The sequence below is a fragment of the Cloeon dipterum genome, chromosome 4 (genome assembly GCF_949628265.1).
Source record: "Cloeon dipterum chromosome 4, ieCloDipt1.1, whole genome shotgun sequence".
In the NCBI taxonomy this organism is placed as follows: Eukaryota; Metazoa; Arthropoda; class Insecta; order Ephemeroptera; family Baetidae; genus Cloeon; species Cloeon dipterum.
The window spans coordinates 23,386,826-23,405,381 of record NC_088789.1 but is presented as its reverse complement, the minus strand read 5'-3'; the positions used below and the strand labels follow the sequence as shown (position 1 = coordinate 23,405,381).

At 36.9% G+C, this 18,556-nt stretch overlaps 1 protein-coding gene across 2 annotated transcripts in view; it reads left to right on the top strand.

The window, feature by feature from the left end:
- Drgx (Dorsal root ganglia homeobox) overlaps nt 1–18,215 on the top strand; it is a 56,215-nt gene extending 38,000 nt beyond the window's left edge. The window contains exons 5-9 of one of the 2 annotated variants that reach the window (XM_065489872.1): nt 917–1,039; nt 1,844–2,025; nt 2,660–2,836; nt 15,081–15,217; nt 15,834–18,215. In XM_065489872.1, the coding sequence (XP_065345944.1) occupies nt 917–1,039; nt 1,844–2,025; nt 2,660–2,836; nt 15,081–15,217; nt 15,834–16,273 (1,059 nt within the window). In that variant the 3' untranslated portion in view covers nt 16,274–18,215. Of the gene's footprint in view, nt 1–916; nt 1,040–1,843; nt 2,026–2,659; nt 2,837–15,077; nt 15,218–15,833 lie in introns of both variants that reach the window. The other variant, XM_065489870.1, reaches the window with a different exon arrangement.
- The last annotated feature ends 341 nt before the right edge of the window (nt 18,216–18,556 follow it).

Below are 18,556 nucleotides of genomic sequence, written 5' to 3'. Positions count from 1 at the left end.
GTCCAAAGAGAGCACGAAAAAAGCAAACTCCTTTATATAATATTTTTTCAACTGAATATGCCAAACCGATTTGTATTTGCATTACCTTTTTCCATACCTGTGCGACGTCCAAATACAATTTTCCGGCTGATTTGATTGGGAGGTGAACGAAAAGGAGAGTCTCTCTCTCTCTCTGTAAGTGCATTTTCTCCTTTTCGATATCAAACCGCCTTTGTGCGATATGCTTATATTCCTCTTGCCTCTCTGTGCGTGAATGTGAAAACTCGGCCATGCTCGTGCGGCTTCCTGCGTCTTAGCAGACCCCTCGGGACATTTTGCTGTTGTAAAACTGGGTTACATACTGCGAGCAAACACTAAAAGAACCTTTTCATCTTATTTGCCCATGGATTCATCGTGTTACGCGCCGCTTCTGCTCTCAAATATAAATAATTGCCGGTCGAATTTGCGGCGTTCTACGTGACAAAGTAGCCTCTGATGCACGGGTTGCGTGCGCGAAAGTGACGCAAGAAACGTGCGAAGAATGCTTGAGAATAATAAGACAGAGAGTAGGTCACCTCATTCACAGCTCGCATACCGTAATTCAATTTTTCCCCTGGCAGAATTTGCGAAATACCCCTCCCCTATTTCGTAGATTAAATTTTCATTCGGATGAAATGGATGGAAGCACGAGCACGTGAGGACATTATATTCAGAGCTTCAAGGGGACCCAATTAGTTTAAGCTCTAATGAGACGAGAAAAACCTGCTCAAGTGGCGTATCATCGTAATTATTCGCGAGTCGCTCCCCGGGGGCATACAAAGTCAGAGCTTTTTGCATTTGCGCGCACTCGTTGTGTACTCAGCGAGAGGGCGTGAAGCTGGAACAATGAATTCTAAAGGTTTTAACGCAGTTGTTGTTTTATCGGGAATTTTCGCAGGTGTGGTTCCAGAACCGCAGAGCAAAATGGCGCAAGGCCGAGCGACTCAAGGAGGAGCAGCGCAAGCGAGACGAGCAGGACAAATCCAAGCCTATTACATCGGAAAAATCGATCAGCGATAAGGTGAGTTCAACGGCCATAATTCTTTCTTTTTGCTCCAAAAATTAACTCCTGCTCTAATTGAATTCAAAATCAACTCAAAGAGTTTGTCGGCATCCAGATGGAGTTGTGTGATATTTTAAATTTTTTTAAAATTTTCCTTAATTCCGCTAAGCAAAGAGCAATTATTTTGTAATTAGTTAATCCTCAAATCAAACGCACTGTATATGTATTTTCTTTCATTTTTAATCGAATTTTATATGCGTATAAAAATTTATAGCTATTAAAATTTATGCAATAATACGAATTTCGAATATATAGAACGAGTATCCTACTGCAGTAGGCTAGAGATTAGAATATAGATACGAGATTTAATATAATTACTAATTCGACTATACAGGTATTTTTGTATGCTACAAGATCTTAATGATATTTACAATTCAATAATTTCAAAGGGGTTTCTCAACACATTTATTTTCTAATTAAATTAAAAACTATTCAGAAATCATAAAAATATTATTAAATCTTACACATATTAACTTAAAAATATTGATTTATTTCATAAAATACATAAATGTATAAATTTATATAATTTTACATGTAAAAGTAATATTTTTTCTTTAAACCTTCTTTTAGAAAAATTGTTAGTTTAAATTGGTGTACTGTTTTGTAATATAAAATAAACAAAAAATCAATGACATCCCTTCAGACGCACAACCATCGTAAATTCTGTTTTAATAATTATTATTGATTAAATTAAGGCAGATAATTCCGCTATATATTTAAAGGTGACTCATGAATGAATTTTGTCTTGAATTTTGTGTGCAGACAGAGGATCTGTGCTCAGGTGCAAGCAGCCGCAGCGCCAACAGCAGTCCCGCCGTGATGACCAACGCGACCGAGGACCCCAGAAGGCCCGGTTCCGCGTCCGACCACGACATAGATGACGACGACAGCCACGGCGCCGAGGTCGGCTCCCGAGCGGCCGCCTCACCCTCGTACAGTCACAGGTATGCCGTTTGTTAAATAGTAAATACTAAGAAATTAAATATAATTTTTATTTAATTAAATAATTTAACGCGAAATATGAATTTTGTCAATTTTTATCATATTATTATCCTAAAAGTTGCATGATTTTAAAGTAAAACATTTGTAATCATAATTCATCAGGAAAAGTTGAATTCTCCTAAAAAATCAGAAAATTACAGCGGGGGCCAGATGTGCGATAAAATTGGTTCCTACTGCGCAGATCCAAGATGGCGTCTGAATGTGGGAAACAAAAAGCTCTCTTTGGATCGCCGTACGAGTGTAAAGAGTTAGTTTTTACGGCCCAAAAGACACAATTAGTACAAGTAATGCAAATTATGTCACAATATTGATGAAAACTTGGTTCTTTTCGCGCATTTTCACGTGCCATACTCCACCGGACACCATATCTGCGCGTCTCTCGAATCTGGCCCCCGCTGAAATATTATAAAAAATATCGCTATTTAAAATTAGTTTCATTATTTATACCTTTTCCCTTGAATTCATAAAATAAAAATGGGAAAAGTTTGCCATTTTCCATCATATAAAACCCAATATCAGCGACATTTACTTTTACCACGTCGCGTGTGCTACATTCTAATAAAAAACCTCTTCCAGTTCTGCTCGCAGTTCTCCGCGACCTCCGCAGACGAGCGTCCCGGCCGCCGGCCGTCCTGGCACGCCCACCTCTGAGGGCACGTCAGCCTCGGGCAGCACCGCCTCCCTCAGGGGCCCGCTGTCCAACATTTCGCCCTTCGGATCTCATCTCTTCCCCAGCTTCTCGTCCTCTGACAGGTAGGGGAGACAGATTGAAATTTATAGTCCGCCGCCGGAGATTTTAATCTATTTCGTGGAACTAGTTGCTTTATATTCGTGCCGCTCGTTTATACCAAGAATTGCAGATGAAATTAATCTAGCAAATTATGGCTTTAATTGTTATACGCTCGCGAATTGGCACGGCTCGCGTGATGCGTGTCTTAAATTGAGACGAATTAGTCTAAACGAGATAATTTTGCCGGCTGCACGGACAGATGTTTCAATTAAACTCTCGACTTTTAAAACTTGGGATGGGGAATTTTGATGATTTGGAATTTGTTAGAATTGTCTACAAATTTCTACATCGGCTAAAATAAAATTTAAAAATATTTGAGTTCCATCTGAGAAAAAATGTTGGATTATTCTTTAATATTTTTCTCGTGAAATAAGTTAATATCATTGCATTTTTATTCTTTCTCAATTTAACGATTTGAAATTTTAGTAGATTTTCTAACTTCATAATTTTTTTATAATTTTCTTTTACAAATTCTTGAATCACATAATATTGCAAAATTGTGAAAACATTAAAGTTTTCCGTTTAAAATATGTCAAATACAGCCTATCATCCGTTTGAATTTCGCTTTAATTTTTTGCTTAAAAACGTTCAAAAATTTGAAATTGATAATTAACCAAAATATTATATAAATTAGCAAAGCTCGCTCAACTTATTTATTTTTATTCAAATACAAAAATTAATAAAATGTGTTTTAAAAAATATTGAAAATCTTTAATTAATAACATCTTACAATATATTTAAAAAATGTATCTTATTAAAATTTTACATGCAAAAAGTAAAATTTATTTTATTAAAAATATCTTTGAAAAAATCGTTAATTTGAATAGTTTTAATGTTTTTGTGTTACAAAATAGTAATAAATTAGAAATATTTCTTTAGCTGTTTGACTATTATAAATGTTTTAATAATTATTAATGATTAAATTAAGGCAAATAAATTCGCTAATTATTTAAAGGTGACTCATAAAGCTGAGAGAAAAAAATGTAGGACCTTTTCGGTTAACAAGTTAGTATCATTCTATCATTGCATTAATATTCGTTCTCATTTCAACGATTTAAAAATCTCACATTTAAAATTAAAGTAGATTTCCTAACTTCATAATTTTTTATATTTAATTTTACAACTTCTTGAATCCCGTATTTTTCAAAATCGTGAAAGTATACAATTTTCCCATAAAAAAGGAGGTGTGGAGCATAGTTGCTCTGCTGATCCGCAATAAAATCACTTTGAAACTAAAAAAAGTCAAATACAGCCTCATATCCGTTTGAAATATAATTCAATTGTTTACTTAAAACTGTCCAAAACCGTTTCAATCGATAATCAACCACGACACCGCATCTAAAATTAAAAAAAAGGTTGGACAAAAATTAACGTTCCTATTTATGACACGTCTTTAGAGAGTGCTACCCTCTATTTTATCTTCTTTCCGATTTTTCCCTTTTATCTCATCTCGTCGTTAATGTGACGAGTAGGAAAGAACAGCAGGGTCGCTGCTTTTATTTTCGTTTCGGGCGAGTCAGCGCTTCCGCTTCCGCAATCACTGTCATCGTTTCCATAATGAATGCCCGCAATCATCGATGTCCGAGCGTGTGCGGATTCAATTAATCCAATCAGCACTGATGCCTGATAATTGAGTGCGCTCAGCCGAAAATAGCGGCTTAAGAGACGATCAGCGGCGCACGGCATAATTTGACTCGATCGCTGCGCTCGGCCTGAACCTGAATTAACTCTAATACCGCCGGATTGACGGCATAATTAATTTACGCACTGCCTCCCACACGGCAGGTAAAACCAAATTAGTTATCATACCCGTTTTTTACCCTGGAATTGAGTTGCGATTCTATTATTTTGTTATTTAAACAAAATTCTTCAGAGACTCGTTTAATGTTTATTAATTGTTGATCGAGTATTTCATAATTGTCGTCAGAAATCTGACGAAAAATTTATGTAGCTATAAATGTGGATTGAGGATAGGGGCAACATTTTAAATAAATTTGAATTTTCTGACTAGAATTAGCAGTTATTAAAATTTTTAGTAAATTTAATAACAATCATATGAATGGCAAAGTAGAAATTAATAAAAATTGGTATATTTTTCAATTTGTTTCAAAATTCAGCTCGAAAATTATTCCTTATCATATATTTCAGATTGCTTGTAAACTGGTGCGCAGTTATCCCTTATTGCTCTGCATAATTCAAAAATTGAATAGTTAGTAGAAGAATTATTAATATAAAAGAGACATTAATTCATCCATGCTGTACAAATCCAGCGTATTTTTGTTAATGAACTGAAACTTAGGTCATATTTAGACCTGAAAGCGTCTATAAAAATTTAAAAAATACATTAAATAAACCTAAATGAGACATTTTTTTGGTTTTAATTTTATTGAACATGAGATATTTATAGTTTGTTGATTTGAAATCATGCGTTTTACCATTCCACTGTCAATCTAATGGGTATATTATATATTTATTTGCTAGTGCCATATTATTAATTTAAAAATGAATCTTAGTGATTATCTTACTAATTTGAATGGATCACTTGGAATAGTCATTTAGTCAAGGAAGTGTCTGATAATGTATTTTAACAATTTTCTCACTGCATAATATTTAAAGCAAAGTGCAGTAACAAATACACAATAGTATAATTACATAATTCAATTATGATTAAGAAAATAATATATATAACATATTATTTAAAAAAAAACAATTAAATTAAGTTAAATAAAAGAAAAATTTATGAGATAAAAATAAATTACTTTGTTATGAAAAATAATTTTTGCTTTAAAGTTTACGTTTTAGAAAGATAATAATGCAAAAGTAAATTTTTTAATTATTATAATTTTCGGTTTGTATTTGATTTAGGGGAAATTTGGATCTTACACTGTTTAAATAGTAAAAAATGAAACTTTTGAATTCGCACAACTATAAAAAATTTGGGATTTTGCTACAATAATTTATTAAGTGTTCCCAAGTTTCTTAATTTTGTGGAAACAGACCAGTTGCCATGCACAGTCGAAGAAATATTCCCCAAATAAATCGAATCAAATGTGACGCGTGGACGAGGTGCTAAGCGGTCTAGAGTTACAAAAGTGCCGCCCGAGAGAAGCACTCATATCAAATGAGTGCGTACATAATAGATGATGTGAACGAGCTGTAAATTTAATGAACACTCGCATACAATCAGCCGCGGGCCGGCCGATATTATCGCCGAAATGATCGGATGCGCGGGCAAGGCGGCGGCACGCGCGCGGCACGTGCGACGCCCCCCGTGTCGCTTGCTTGGCGGGGCCGGTCACCCTGCGTCTGCAGCCGGAAGGGCACAAACCATTGCCTCGCCAGCCGCTCTCGGAAGCTTTTTAGACCTTCTCCTGCTCGCTTCCAAGCCATTGACTCCGCTTCCATAAATATCGCAATGTTCGCACAAGAGAGAGAGAGCTCATTGCGGACCGCCCGCCGCGAAACTGGACACCAGCTCTGCCAAATTTTCAACATGCATAATTTATTCATTCGTTCTGATTGTCACGCGTGCGGCACTCACGGGCAGTTGATTTTCGCTTTCCCGCTTCCGCACACTTTCCACTCTTTTTTCACGGGTGGGCCCCGCGTGTCGTTCGAAAGTCGATTTGGTCAAAATGTGGACACGTTTTAAGTTAGTTACAAGTAAAAGTGCCAAACGCCCCTGCATTCACCTTGAAACCAATTTCAAATGGGGATTTTTTTAATTTCTTTGAAATTTCTTACAAAAGTACGAACGTGGTTATTTTTTGATTATCTTTAATTATATTTTAGGGAGCCAAAATCGATCTAAAAGTGGTAAGCTGTCTGAAAGCAACAAAGTTCTGGCCAGGGGTAGTGAAATTGTGCTGACATTTTGGCCCTTTACGACCGACAATTTTGTTGAGAAACCTCTGAAATTGCCATTTTTGCGGGTTTTACAGGCGTTCAAAAATTAAATTCATTTCAATAATTTCAACTGAATTTTGGTTGGTCGTAGAACAAAAATTCGGAAACCATTGATAACAAGCAACTCAAGTCGTAAGTCAAAGGTCACTAAAATCAAGTTTTCAAAATTTTAACTCAAATTTGATAATCAATTTATGGAATTTTTTTATTTTATAAACTTTGTACAGCGTAAAAATTTAGGTAAGTAACGTTAAAATCAGTAAAGGTATTTTGGATAAGTAATTAAAAAATTAAAAAACTTCATTTTCGGGATTTTGAAATATACTCCCCACGTCCAAATCTCAACCTCTGGCGTTCAGATTTTCAAAAACAAAACAGCTCTAAAATAACACTAAGGGTGCCACTCCTTCAGCCCACGTATTGCACCAAAAAAACAACGATTTTCACATAATTTTCGCTAATTTCAAAATATTCAAAATAAAATGTTAATTTTTAAAAGCTTTTTATGATAATTTTTTAATCTTGTAAATACATTTACAGTTAATTAAAAAAACAGGCCCTTGCTTGTCAGTCTAAATATTTAATTTTTAATTCAAATTTAATTTTTATTAATTTTATTTTAAATATATATATTTATTTAAAGAAACACCAATGGTGTACAACAGATATAGACATGCATATATATTACAGTACACTAGCACGCATGAGAGTCAATGGGATCTTCTTGCATTCCAAAAAGTGGTAGAACTTCACATATTCATCACAGTATACACATTTGCAATCGAAACCAGCCTTACAATGATATTTCTTGTTAGTACAGTAAACATAATGATAATCGTGACAGGCGTGCCTGGTGAAAACATGTCTATTTAGAAAACAGGCATTTTTCCAGCCCGTTTATTTTAAATATATTATCAAATTTTTTAAATTCATTTTTTAACATTATTAAAAACATTTTTTACAGTTAAACTGCAATGTGATACATATTCTTATTAATTTGAAAGAAGATTAAATGAAAAATATATTGTTTCCAAGTCCCAACTCCAATGAGTAAACCGATTAACATTATATAAGATTGTTGTTGGGGCCTTTTTTTCTAACGGTCTTATAAAAGATATTAATATTGATCATAACTTCGTGATATGATATCTCATAAAAAGTTTAATAGTACTCAGTTATAATAATTCCTTTTAATTTGTTAAGGGAGTTCGCCGATATTTTAGATTAAAAAATCGACTTGTCAGCACCAAAAAGTCAGAAAGACGTGCGTGTCATTTAGAATCGGACGGTTTTTGTCTAGTCATTACCAGCACTAAAATCAAATGAGTCGCGAGCGCAGAAACACACACACGCGTGCACAAAGTGGCTGCTGGTGCATTACGGCGTCGTCATCAACCCTTGTCGTCGTCGATGCCGCTGCCGCCGCCCCCTCATTATTGCTCTCTGGAACAACAACAATCAAACAGGCACGTGCTTGCTCGAGTGTCTCGCTGTTTGTGTGTCACACGCGCGCGCCAAATAATGAAAAGCGAGCGCAGAATAAATGCATAATGCAAGCGCAACAATATTGCGTCTTATCCAATTTGCCGGCGGACTAATTGCGCGCGCGTCTAATTCGAACGAATGGTCTCGTGCCCACTGCGCAATTTGCGCCGAATAATTGAAATAAACGAGCATAATAATCCATTAAGTTGATAGCCAGCGCGGCGAATAATAAATTTTGGCCCGGCAAATTGCATTTAAAGCGGACGCCAGCGCCTAATACAACTCCCGCCGGTGTGCATATAAACCGGCCGAGTCGCAGGTGCTCGCCGTCCTGCAATCATAAATCAGGCGCAATTACGATTTAATTAAGAATAACGCGCGCGGCGCATCGCTGCCACCGCCACTGCTGCCGAGACGACATCCAGGCCGGAACGCAGAAATTGCCGCAATGCTCGAGTTTAGCACCAAACTCTAATTAAACTGCACCAAGTTTTTCTCACATTCAAAAATTGTACACCCAGTTCTTATATATTTTTTATTAAACAATTGTTTATTTGTACTGGAAAGCTAAAATGTATAGTTTTCACAGGGCTGGGAATTTTCCTAAACTTGCAGCGCAGTGGGTTTTTTACCAGTTTCGTGCAGTTTATTCCATTTAATATAAAAAAACTCGAAATCGACCAATTTTTATAATTAAAGATCGTTTTTGACGAAGTTTCTGAGCACGCCAATCGATTCTTGAGGTTCGAATTAGGTAAAGTGGATATTTTGGACGGCCAAAAAGTGCAGCGTGACATGCGTAGCACAAGCAGAATTTTTTTACCGCCAAAAATATGAAAATTATGAGAAATGCGCATGCGTCAGAGCTGGCACACGTCAACCGCCGGCTGCTAGCGTCTGACGTGACGCCTCTCCTCGGCCACACCAGCTCTGACGCATGCGCAGTTCAAATATTTTTCATATTTTTGGCGGTAAAAAAGTTATGCTTGAGCCACGCACGCCGCGCTGCACCTTTTGGTCGGCAAAAATGTCCACTTTACCTAATTCGACACTCAAGAATCGATTGGCGTGCTCAGAAACTTCGTCAAAGACGGTCTTTAAAACATGTGTTAAAAATGGTTTCTGAAAATCTGGGGTTCACAGCGTTTAGAACTTTAAGGACTTTTTCGTAAGTAAAAAATTATCTAAAGAAACTTTTATAGAAATTTTACCTTAAAAAGTTGACACAAGAACTAAAAAGGCAAAATTCAAATAGCTACTACAAAATGTCTTTACAAAAACCCTGGAGAAACTAGCTGCAAATAAAAAAAATGATTTATTCCCATGCCCAGCCCTGATTTTTCATTTACATTTTAATTACTTGGAATTCGATCCATTTCGTGGATATTTAATAAAGTGAGATAAACTGTAAACAACAGCAGGAAGTATTTCAAAGGGTTGCAGAATGGTTTTTAATTATTGTATTAATTTTCTTTGTTAAACACGCATTTTGATCCATATTTTTTTAATCCGCACAATCCGGCTTGTTTGCATTTAGCAAATGGAAAAGGAGATGCGTTTTCTCTTTTTCGTTTTATCGGCACGCAGGAGGAGAAAGGGAGGCTGTGGAGCAAGGAGCGTGTGTCTCTGGCTCTTTGAAAGCGTGCGCGCGCGGTGTGTGCGATTCCCCAGAGAGGCGCCGAATGAAATTGGCTCGAGGAAATAGCAGCGGTGGCGGCGCGGCGTCTGACTCGAGTGGTTTTAGGCCCCGGCAATTAGCAAGTGTTACGCTTCTAATCGCTTTGCCGCATAAAATAAACACGCCGAGAGCGGAGCAGCCGGAACACGCCGCCTGCCTGCGAGGAATTCAAAACATGCGCTGCCAAAGGAGTCAACTCGGGCAGAGAGAGAGAGAGCTACTAATTAGAGCAATTAGCATGCTAATCGAGTTACAAACCTGCGCTGCAATAATTAATTACACCGCTCTTCTCGCGCGCCAGCGCACACCCAGCGACGATTGCCAATTTCGCTTAACCCAATATGTTTGTGCCGAAGATTGCTTCCCGAAATATCATTTGCTCAATTTCGCCGCGGCGTGAATTTATAAATAACTTTATATTAATTGCTTATTTTTCTGTCTTGTTTTTCTTTGGATTTAGCGCATCATTTTATATTAATTCAACCGTCAATCTTTTTTGAGTGGGTCCTATTCTTGGCAACAATCAACTCATAATAAAAAGGATTGACACTGCAAAATCCCTGAATTTCCTTGCTGATAAAGCATACACTGAAATCTATAAGGATCTATACATTTAAAAATATTCACAACGAATTTTGATTCAATTTTAAGAATGATTTAAACTTTTTATTTTACGTGAGCCATAATTGGGCCTTTTACAAATAATCTTACACTTAACCGCCAAAATGAACGAGACGTGAATTTTTCTGCGTTGCAAAGATGTGTGAATCATTTTAAAATGTTAAAACATATATTCTCAACTGGAAAATGGAAAAGAATTAAAACAAGAACAAATCTGATCGTTTTTAACTGATCTACCTTACTTTCACAATTAAGAGCAAAACAGATTTAATAATAACAATAAAGTTAATGGATTAATAAATTCAGCAATTAAATGAAACCGTGAGAGTAATTTTTGATATGAAAAAACATGCCTATTTAGATGATTTTAAACCATTTTTAGACGTTATTTGATTGTTTTGGTAGTGTTAAACGGTTTTATACGATTTGTAGAATGGCTCGAATGGCATTAAGTCGCCTGTGTGGTCCCGCATCGATTAGAGGCCCAGAAAAATTTGTCAACATCTTAATGAGCCAGCCGTATGCGTTTATTTTTATGTTTGTACATTATAGTTGAAAATAATAATATATTAAATTTAAATTTATATAAAAAATTTTAAATGTAATTAAAAATTTTAACAATATTTTTTTATGGTTTTAATTAAAATAATATAGAGTTTAGGTTTGATAATGCTCTAAATGAATTTTATTAACTATGGTTAATTTTTTTTCAAAATATTTAAATCCTCCGATACATCAAAATAGAACGTATAACCTAGTTTCATCAATGATAATCAAGGCACCTTATCCATGTTTATTTAAAGAATGCTACTGGAATCGTACCATTATAATGATAAACCAGCGAACGACATTTCTTAGTCATCGTCCATCATTTAAGTATGTTAAAATAATACTATTTTTAATTTAACTGTTCTTGGGTTGCCAGCTATTTAACTCTCGCATGAAAGACCACTAGATTCTATCCAGAAAATCCATATTGAAGTAAAAATGCGTTCGCTGCAGACTTTCGGTTCCGTGGAAATAACCAAATATATGCTCAATTTGAAATGGCGAAAAGTAAAGAAACAGTGGCAACTATTTTTGATAAGAATGAATATTTTTGTTGGATTTATTAAAAAAAAAAAAAAAATAAGGAATTACTGTTGTGTGCGCGTGTTGACAGGTGAAACGACAATAATATAAAAAAAAATAGGAAGATGGTTAATAAAAAGTCATTCTTCATGGCGAGTAATCTTAATAATTTTATAGCATAGTTCCAAATTGCATGAGTTGCAATTGATTAAATCTGTAAAATCTGAATCGCTGAGCTCAAAGAGCTGCAGAACAAAATCCGCCCAAACAAGAAAGTTTGGTGGTTAGGTTGACATCGAAATCCGTGCGCCAACTCTGCAAATTCTGTGAGCTCAAAATGGTTTGGAAACTGCGCGCTGATAAAAGGCACTCTAGGCCGGAGGAGAAGGCGCCTGCACCGTAACTAAAATGCATTAGTGGGTACAAAAAGATTTTAATAACAAATGAATGCGCATATAAAATTAACAAAGGGATTGCATAATAAATTAAGGCGAGCGCTCGCACAGACGGTCGACAAGTAAGGATAATTATCTAAATGGCGTCTGCTAAAGGGAATCGGTTGGCGCGGTTCCTCTCCGTGATTTTAATTACCGTCGCTTGGTCAAGTTGTGGGTGCCGCACCGAGTTGTCGATGCCGGCCCAGCCCGAGCAGAGAGAGAGAGAGAGAGAGTAAGAGAGAGGCACCTATAAAACATCAAGCCAGCCATGCACTCAAACTCCTCCCCTCGACGGGAAATAAAAGCAAGCAGCGCATACACCACTTTATATCTTATTCCCTATGAATTTATTATGCCGGTGATATTTCGTGCCCCGCCATCTCTGCTCTCGAAAAAGCTGCTGCAGCCGAGGCGCAGAAGAGGCTCTCGATGGTAAATAAATTATATCACGGCTCACGGCAGGCTGATCTGCGCCAGCAGCTGTACACGCGCGCGTTTTCCAAATTTCCGCCTCTCTAATTGCATCAGCAATGTAAATTCGTTCGCCGGCGCTGGCTCGCCCACTCGCCCGCCCAGCCCGCTCTAGCCGGAAAACTTTTGTAATTGAGTTTTAATTTTTAAGAAAGGAGCCGCCGCCGCCTCCGCGCGCACAATTTTCTTCTCTCGCTCTTGCAGCTTTCGCTCTCAGCGAGCGGGCAACCGGCACGACGAACGCGCCCAGCGGATTGCATACCCTCAAATCTCTGATGCTTGCTGCAGATTTCGTCTTGGATTTGTTTGGTCCACCATATCTTTTCAACTTCTGGGTTTTTTTACTTAGAAATACAACACCGTTGTTTTGAGGAATATTTATTCTTTTGGTCTTGAGGGCTCCTAAGTTGAGCCGTGTTAAAAAATCTTATTATTGTGCAGTAGTTAAAACAAAATGAGGACTTATTTCAATTTTTTTATCTCTTTTTGGTGCTATTTTGATTTAATTTAATGTAAAATTTAAATAAAAATATCAATTTTAAATGAATTTATTATTTTACTGTTTTACACAATGTGTAATACATACTATTGTTACTTTTATATTTTTAGAAACAACATTATATATTACATAAATTATTGCACTTGATTGCATTACAAAATACCAAGTTTATTTACTCTTTACACGGCGCGATACGTAGATTAGCATGGATAATATTTCACAATATACAGAGAATTTAAAAAATAGAACACTCATATCTGAATTGGGAATTTTAGTCACAGATCAAGCCATAAAGTTATTTTCAGTCTTTTTTTTACTAAAGAGTGTTTTTTATCAAAGGAAAATTGATTCATTCAATGTAGTCCAGGCTAGCAATTTTTCAATCAATAAAAATGCATCGGAGATGAGCCAACTCCTTAAACTTGAATTATTACTCAGTAGTGCAACTCTCCAATTTAGCGCCTCTCATCTGATTTTGCGTTATAATTGTCGCTATACGCAGTGCGTTGGCAATTTCAAATTAAATAAAAGCCTGCGTAACAAGGGAATATAAAAATAAGAGAGAGAGAAGCGAGAGAGAGCGAAGAGGTGCTGGCGGCTCGGTTGACATCTGGCACATGACAAAAGAGGAGTTGTGTGTGTGTGTGTGTGTGCTTGTTTTGCTTCTCCTTTGTTTCGCGCGCGTCGCATGTGCGTGTGTTTACTTTATTCACTAATGAGAAAAGGTGTGATGCTGTGGGTGTGTACATATATTACGCGCTTCACAACTGCCTTATTATTTTTATGACATTCATTTTTCCAAGGAGGCGCCGCGCAATTTTTCCCTCTGCCTGTCTTTGTGCCAGACGAATTCCGCCAGCTCTCACACCCAGAATCCTAATTCAACACGCAAAAAGTAATTGTCTTGAGTGCAACTTGTGCGTGAGACCGACGCGAAATTCCTTTAATCATGCGGCCGTTTCACACCCTCAGGTTTATTTTCGGGCCCCTGTGCCCTGCTCTCTCTAGTGCCGGCAAATAAACTCGCAGAAATAAGAGTCTCCGCCGCCACCGGCCTGCCTAATTGCAGCGAGGACGCAAATTAGCTTAGGGCGACAATGGGATTTTTCACTGGACGCCTCTCTTTGGCTAAAAGCACCATTTTTTACTTGGATTTTTTTCGACTGTCTATTTCAGTGTAAGCGAATAGATATAGGAAATTTATTAGCTAATTTTTTAGCTAAAATTGAGGAATAAAAAAAATGAACGCAATGAATGTTACATTTTTACCAATCAATTTTAATCACAAGAAATTATTTTTCCTGGCGAATTTCCAGGCAAAAGTTACCAGAAATACTGCATTTTAAACATTTCGCAATTCTTTAAAATGGTTTTAAGCAGCATGAATCAAATTTTAATGGTTTCAAGTTGGAATTTTGATTAATTTTCGGAGATTACGAAATTCATAAATGTCATCAAGTGAAATCGTAGCTCTAACAAAGGATCGAAAATTTTGCTAAAACATATTCATAGGAATCGTGAAAATGGTTTAGTTCTCAACGTATATTTTTCTAGTTCTGAAACCAAGAGGTTTGAAGAAAAAGCGATGTAAATATCATCAAAAAATACCATATTTTTGTTTTATTAAATTCCCCGAAAAGTATTCAATATTAAATTAAATTTCGCGTAATATTTCTTACCTCTGAAGCGAGTTAAACAGTTTTGGCGGTTAAAAATGGTTGCTGTGTGATTCAAAAGCTCAGTTGGCGCTGAAAAAATTGCAAACCGTTTCATTGAATCTTTACACTATAAAAATAATAATTATTGTTTTAAATTTAAAGAAAAATCCGCGCTTTGTAAGCACAAATTTATGCTGCCAGTTATAATCTTTCCAATGCTTATTGGAAACAATAAAAAAGCTTCCAAGCCAAGTCATTTGCATGATTGTGGTCAATGGCTCCTCTGACGGGGAGGGTCAGATCGAGTTAGGCATCGCTTTTGTCCCTGATTTGAATGGGAATGATTGAATAAGCCAAATGGACGTTTCTTTGTTGCAGCAGCAGCTTCAGACCACTGGTGGACGGCGCCGCCGCCTCGGCAGGGACCAATCGCACCTCAGCGAATCCGCCGCCGCCGCTCTTTTTCCCACCGCACCTCACCTCCCAGTTCGCGCCACCCTTGTTCCCTGGGCTCAAAGGTCAGTTGATTATTTTTCTAATACGTTTTCTTAACTGTTATATACAAAAGCAAAATTTATTTTAAATTAAAAACTGTTTCTTTTTTTCGCTAATAGATGATGGAGAGAGCAGAACTAAAATATAAAAGTTTTTATAGTACTATGGCGATTTAATTTCCATATTGAAGTTTAAAATTTAAAAATTAAAAATAAATTTCCCATAAATTTTTAGAGAATTTTAAATTCAAAATATTAAAAATTTTAGATTCGAATAATTGTTTAATTTATTTCTTATTTCTTATTATATATTAAATGTTTTTATGCTTGAGAGCTGTACAAATTTTAGTATCAGATGTAATTAATATTGTTTAATAATAAATTGAGCGTCTTTCATGTTCAATATATATCTTAGATTAACATGTAATCGGGAACAAGAAATCCATCATTAAATTTGTAGTGTGATAGTTAAAGTTAAAATTAACTTTGCTCCATATATAATAAATCTATAAATCATTCTACCGTAATATGATTGCATTATTTATCTTTTGCGCCATTACCTGACACACAAAAAGGAGGTCACCTCGTAAATTTCCATATCTATAACTCTACTCAATCGCGAAAACGCGCGTGCCCACAGCATTTCCCGGCCTGTGTTCGTGCTGTCCGTCGATGAAGCCGTCGGGTCTGCACCACCACGGCTCCGGCCTGATGAGCTCTTTGGCGGCCGCGGCGGCCGTGGCGCAGGAGCAGGAGCAGCGCTCGTCGAGCGTGGCCGAGCTGCGGCGCAAGGCGCAGGAGCACTCGGCCGCCCTGCTGCACAGCCTGCACCACGTGGCCAGCATCAGGGCGCAGCAGCACACGCAGAGCGCCGTGGCCGCCGCGGCCGTCGCCTCGCTGCACTCGGCCCTCCAGCACCAGCAGCAGCAGCACCAACAACAACAACAACAGCAACAACAGCAGCAACAGCCGATGAACCTGCACCAGGCCATGCGCAAGTCGCCGTCCGGCTCGCCACCGTCGGACGCGGCCCGCGCGGCCCACGACGCCTCCAGCAGGCCCGGATCGCCCTCGCCGTGAAGCGGAAGACGAAATCAAATCGCGCATTTTTTTATTTGAAATTCCTATTAATTTTACGAGAAGAGACAATTGGCTGCTTTTCCATTTGGTTCAAGACTGGTATGTTAATTTTTAATCCATTCTTCGAATTGTTAGGTTTAATTATGAACAAACACAAATTAAAAAAGGATAATGCTGCGTTAACACACTTTTAGCGAGTTAGAAGTAGTGATTTTTCCAACTCGAAACGTTTTTATAAATATTTTTAAATAAAAGTTACCAATACGAAGAATAAGATAATTTCATTGGACGTCACGTTTTAATGGATAGTAAAAATATTGATTATTCGAGCACTCTTCAATAATGAAAATAAAATTACCATATAAATTCATTATCATTTGACGGTGCTAACGAGTTATTGAGCTTCCGAAGCAATAACATCCACATTTTTTTAACATTTTGAAGCCATTTTTGCAAGACGCATTGATTCACAAATACAATTTTTTTTAATTTCCTCAATTTAAGACTTAATATAGCTGGTATAATTAAAATAGCTCTGTAATTTCTACAATTTTTGCTTTTATAGACCAAATTTTTACAAGATAAAGAGCTCAGAAAAAATCCGCAAAGGAATTTAATTAAAATTACAAAAATTCATGGCTACAAAATTGTGTCTCAACCAAATTTTACGCAAATGGAATGAACAAAATATTTTAAAATAAATTTTGAAATAGTTGATGGTCACCGCTAAACTCACCCTAAATAATTAAAATTGACGATTCTAGTTCTTATTAATTTTCATCTTCTCAAAATTAAAAATTTTCACCACCATTTCAATGGAACCCTCCCTGATTGTTTCTCTGTAAGTTAATATTTGAAATAAATACAGTATTCTGCAAATTCTGATCTCAACAGCTCTAACTTTTAATATTTTTGGACCCCAATCCACCTCTCTTCGAGCGATGTTAGTGGCCTCTAGAGACCAATAGAAGCAAGGTCAAAGACGCATAATTATTGCAGCAAACTTCGAACACTTTTCTTTCAAACAATTTTTCACTTGCCGCTAGAAACGCTATTAGCTGAAGAAAAATTCCAGGAAAAGAGATACTTGACTTGCTTTAAGTGTGTTAACCCAGTTTGATTTTTAAATTTAAAAAAAAAAATTGTCTGGAAACTGCACCAAGATGGCACACCACGGTCAATAACTCAAACTTTTGAGGAGCGTTCCAATTTTGACTAATGTGAAAATCCTTTATTCTTTCTGACACGAAATCCGATCAAAAACAACCAAATCAATTTCCAACATGTTTCGCCTCAAAGCTACGCTCATGAGAAATCATACTTTTGACTGTGGTGCCATCTGGTGATGCTCCTAATCACAAACGACTTGTGTTTTTCTCATCTATCTAAGCGAAACCAACAAACATCAACGCGTTTTAGCCGTAAGCACGAATAGCATGATTTTATAATAGCAGTCCGAGAAGAGTATAATAGCTAATTGGCAATTTGAACTCGATTAGTGTTGTGAATCTAGGAATTTGACACGAGAACAAGTCAGCATGCGATACATCCCTTCTTAATCCAAGTTGAAGTTTACTATTGTTGTAAATAACGAGCACGTCACAAACTTTTTAAATAAATAATAATATGTATAATTCAATAGGTCACAGTTGTTGATTGTTATACGCGCCGCATTTATTGAAGCATTTTCGTCATTTGGAGGAAACGCTGTAGATACTTGATTTCAGTGTTAAATGTGTATACCAACAGCCGTGCAAGCTAATCATGGTTATAATCTCACAAAATGATCGTTGTTATCCCCACCTTTAAATTAGTCAGGAAACGCGAAGGATTATTTGTTAAACTTAAGGTGTCCTACCTAAATAACTTCATTCCCTCGAAATGGATGTTGTGTGTAACTATATATTACTCCGTAATAAATTATTGGTAAAAACCGAAAGACGTCTCTACTGTTGTTTGAATTTCGTTCCAATCCCAAGGATAGATAAAAAATCCAGAGAGTTTATTGCGTGGGTGTAATTCAATACACTGCGAGCGTATCAATAAGTAATTTGGCTGCTCTCTTCTGCGGCACACCCGACCTGCTCTGCAAGTTAAGAGGCCAATTTGGCTAATGGAGTTAAGCGCCGCCGTCTCCAGCAGTCAGCCAGCCAGCCAGCCCGCCGACTCGGCGCTCCCCAGATGCTGGCTGCGATTGTTTGTCTTGCGAGTCTAACAACGCGTCCACCGGGATTTCGCTTATTACCATAATGCCGTAATAAAATACGAGAGGCACGCCGCCGC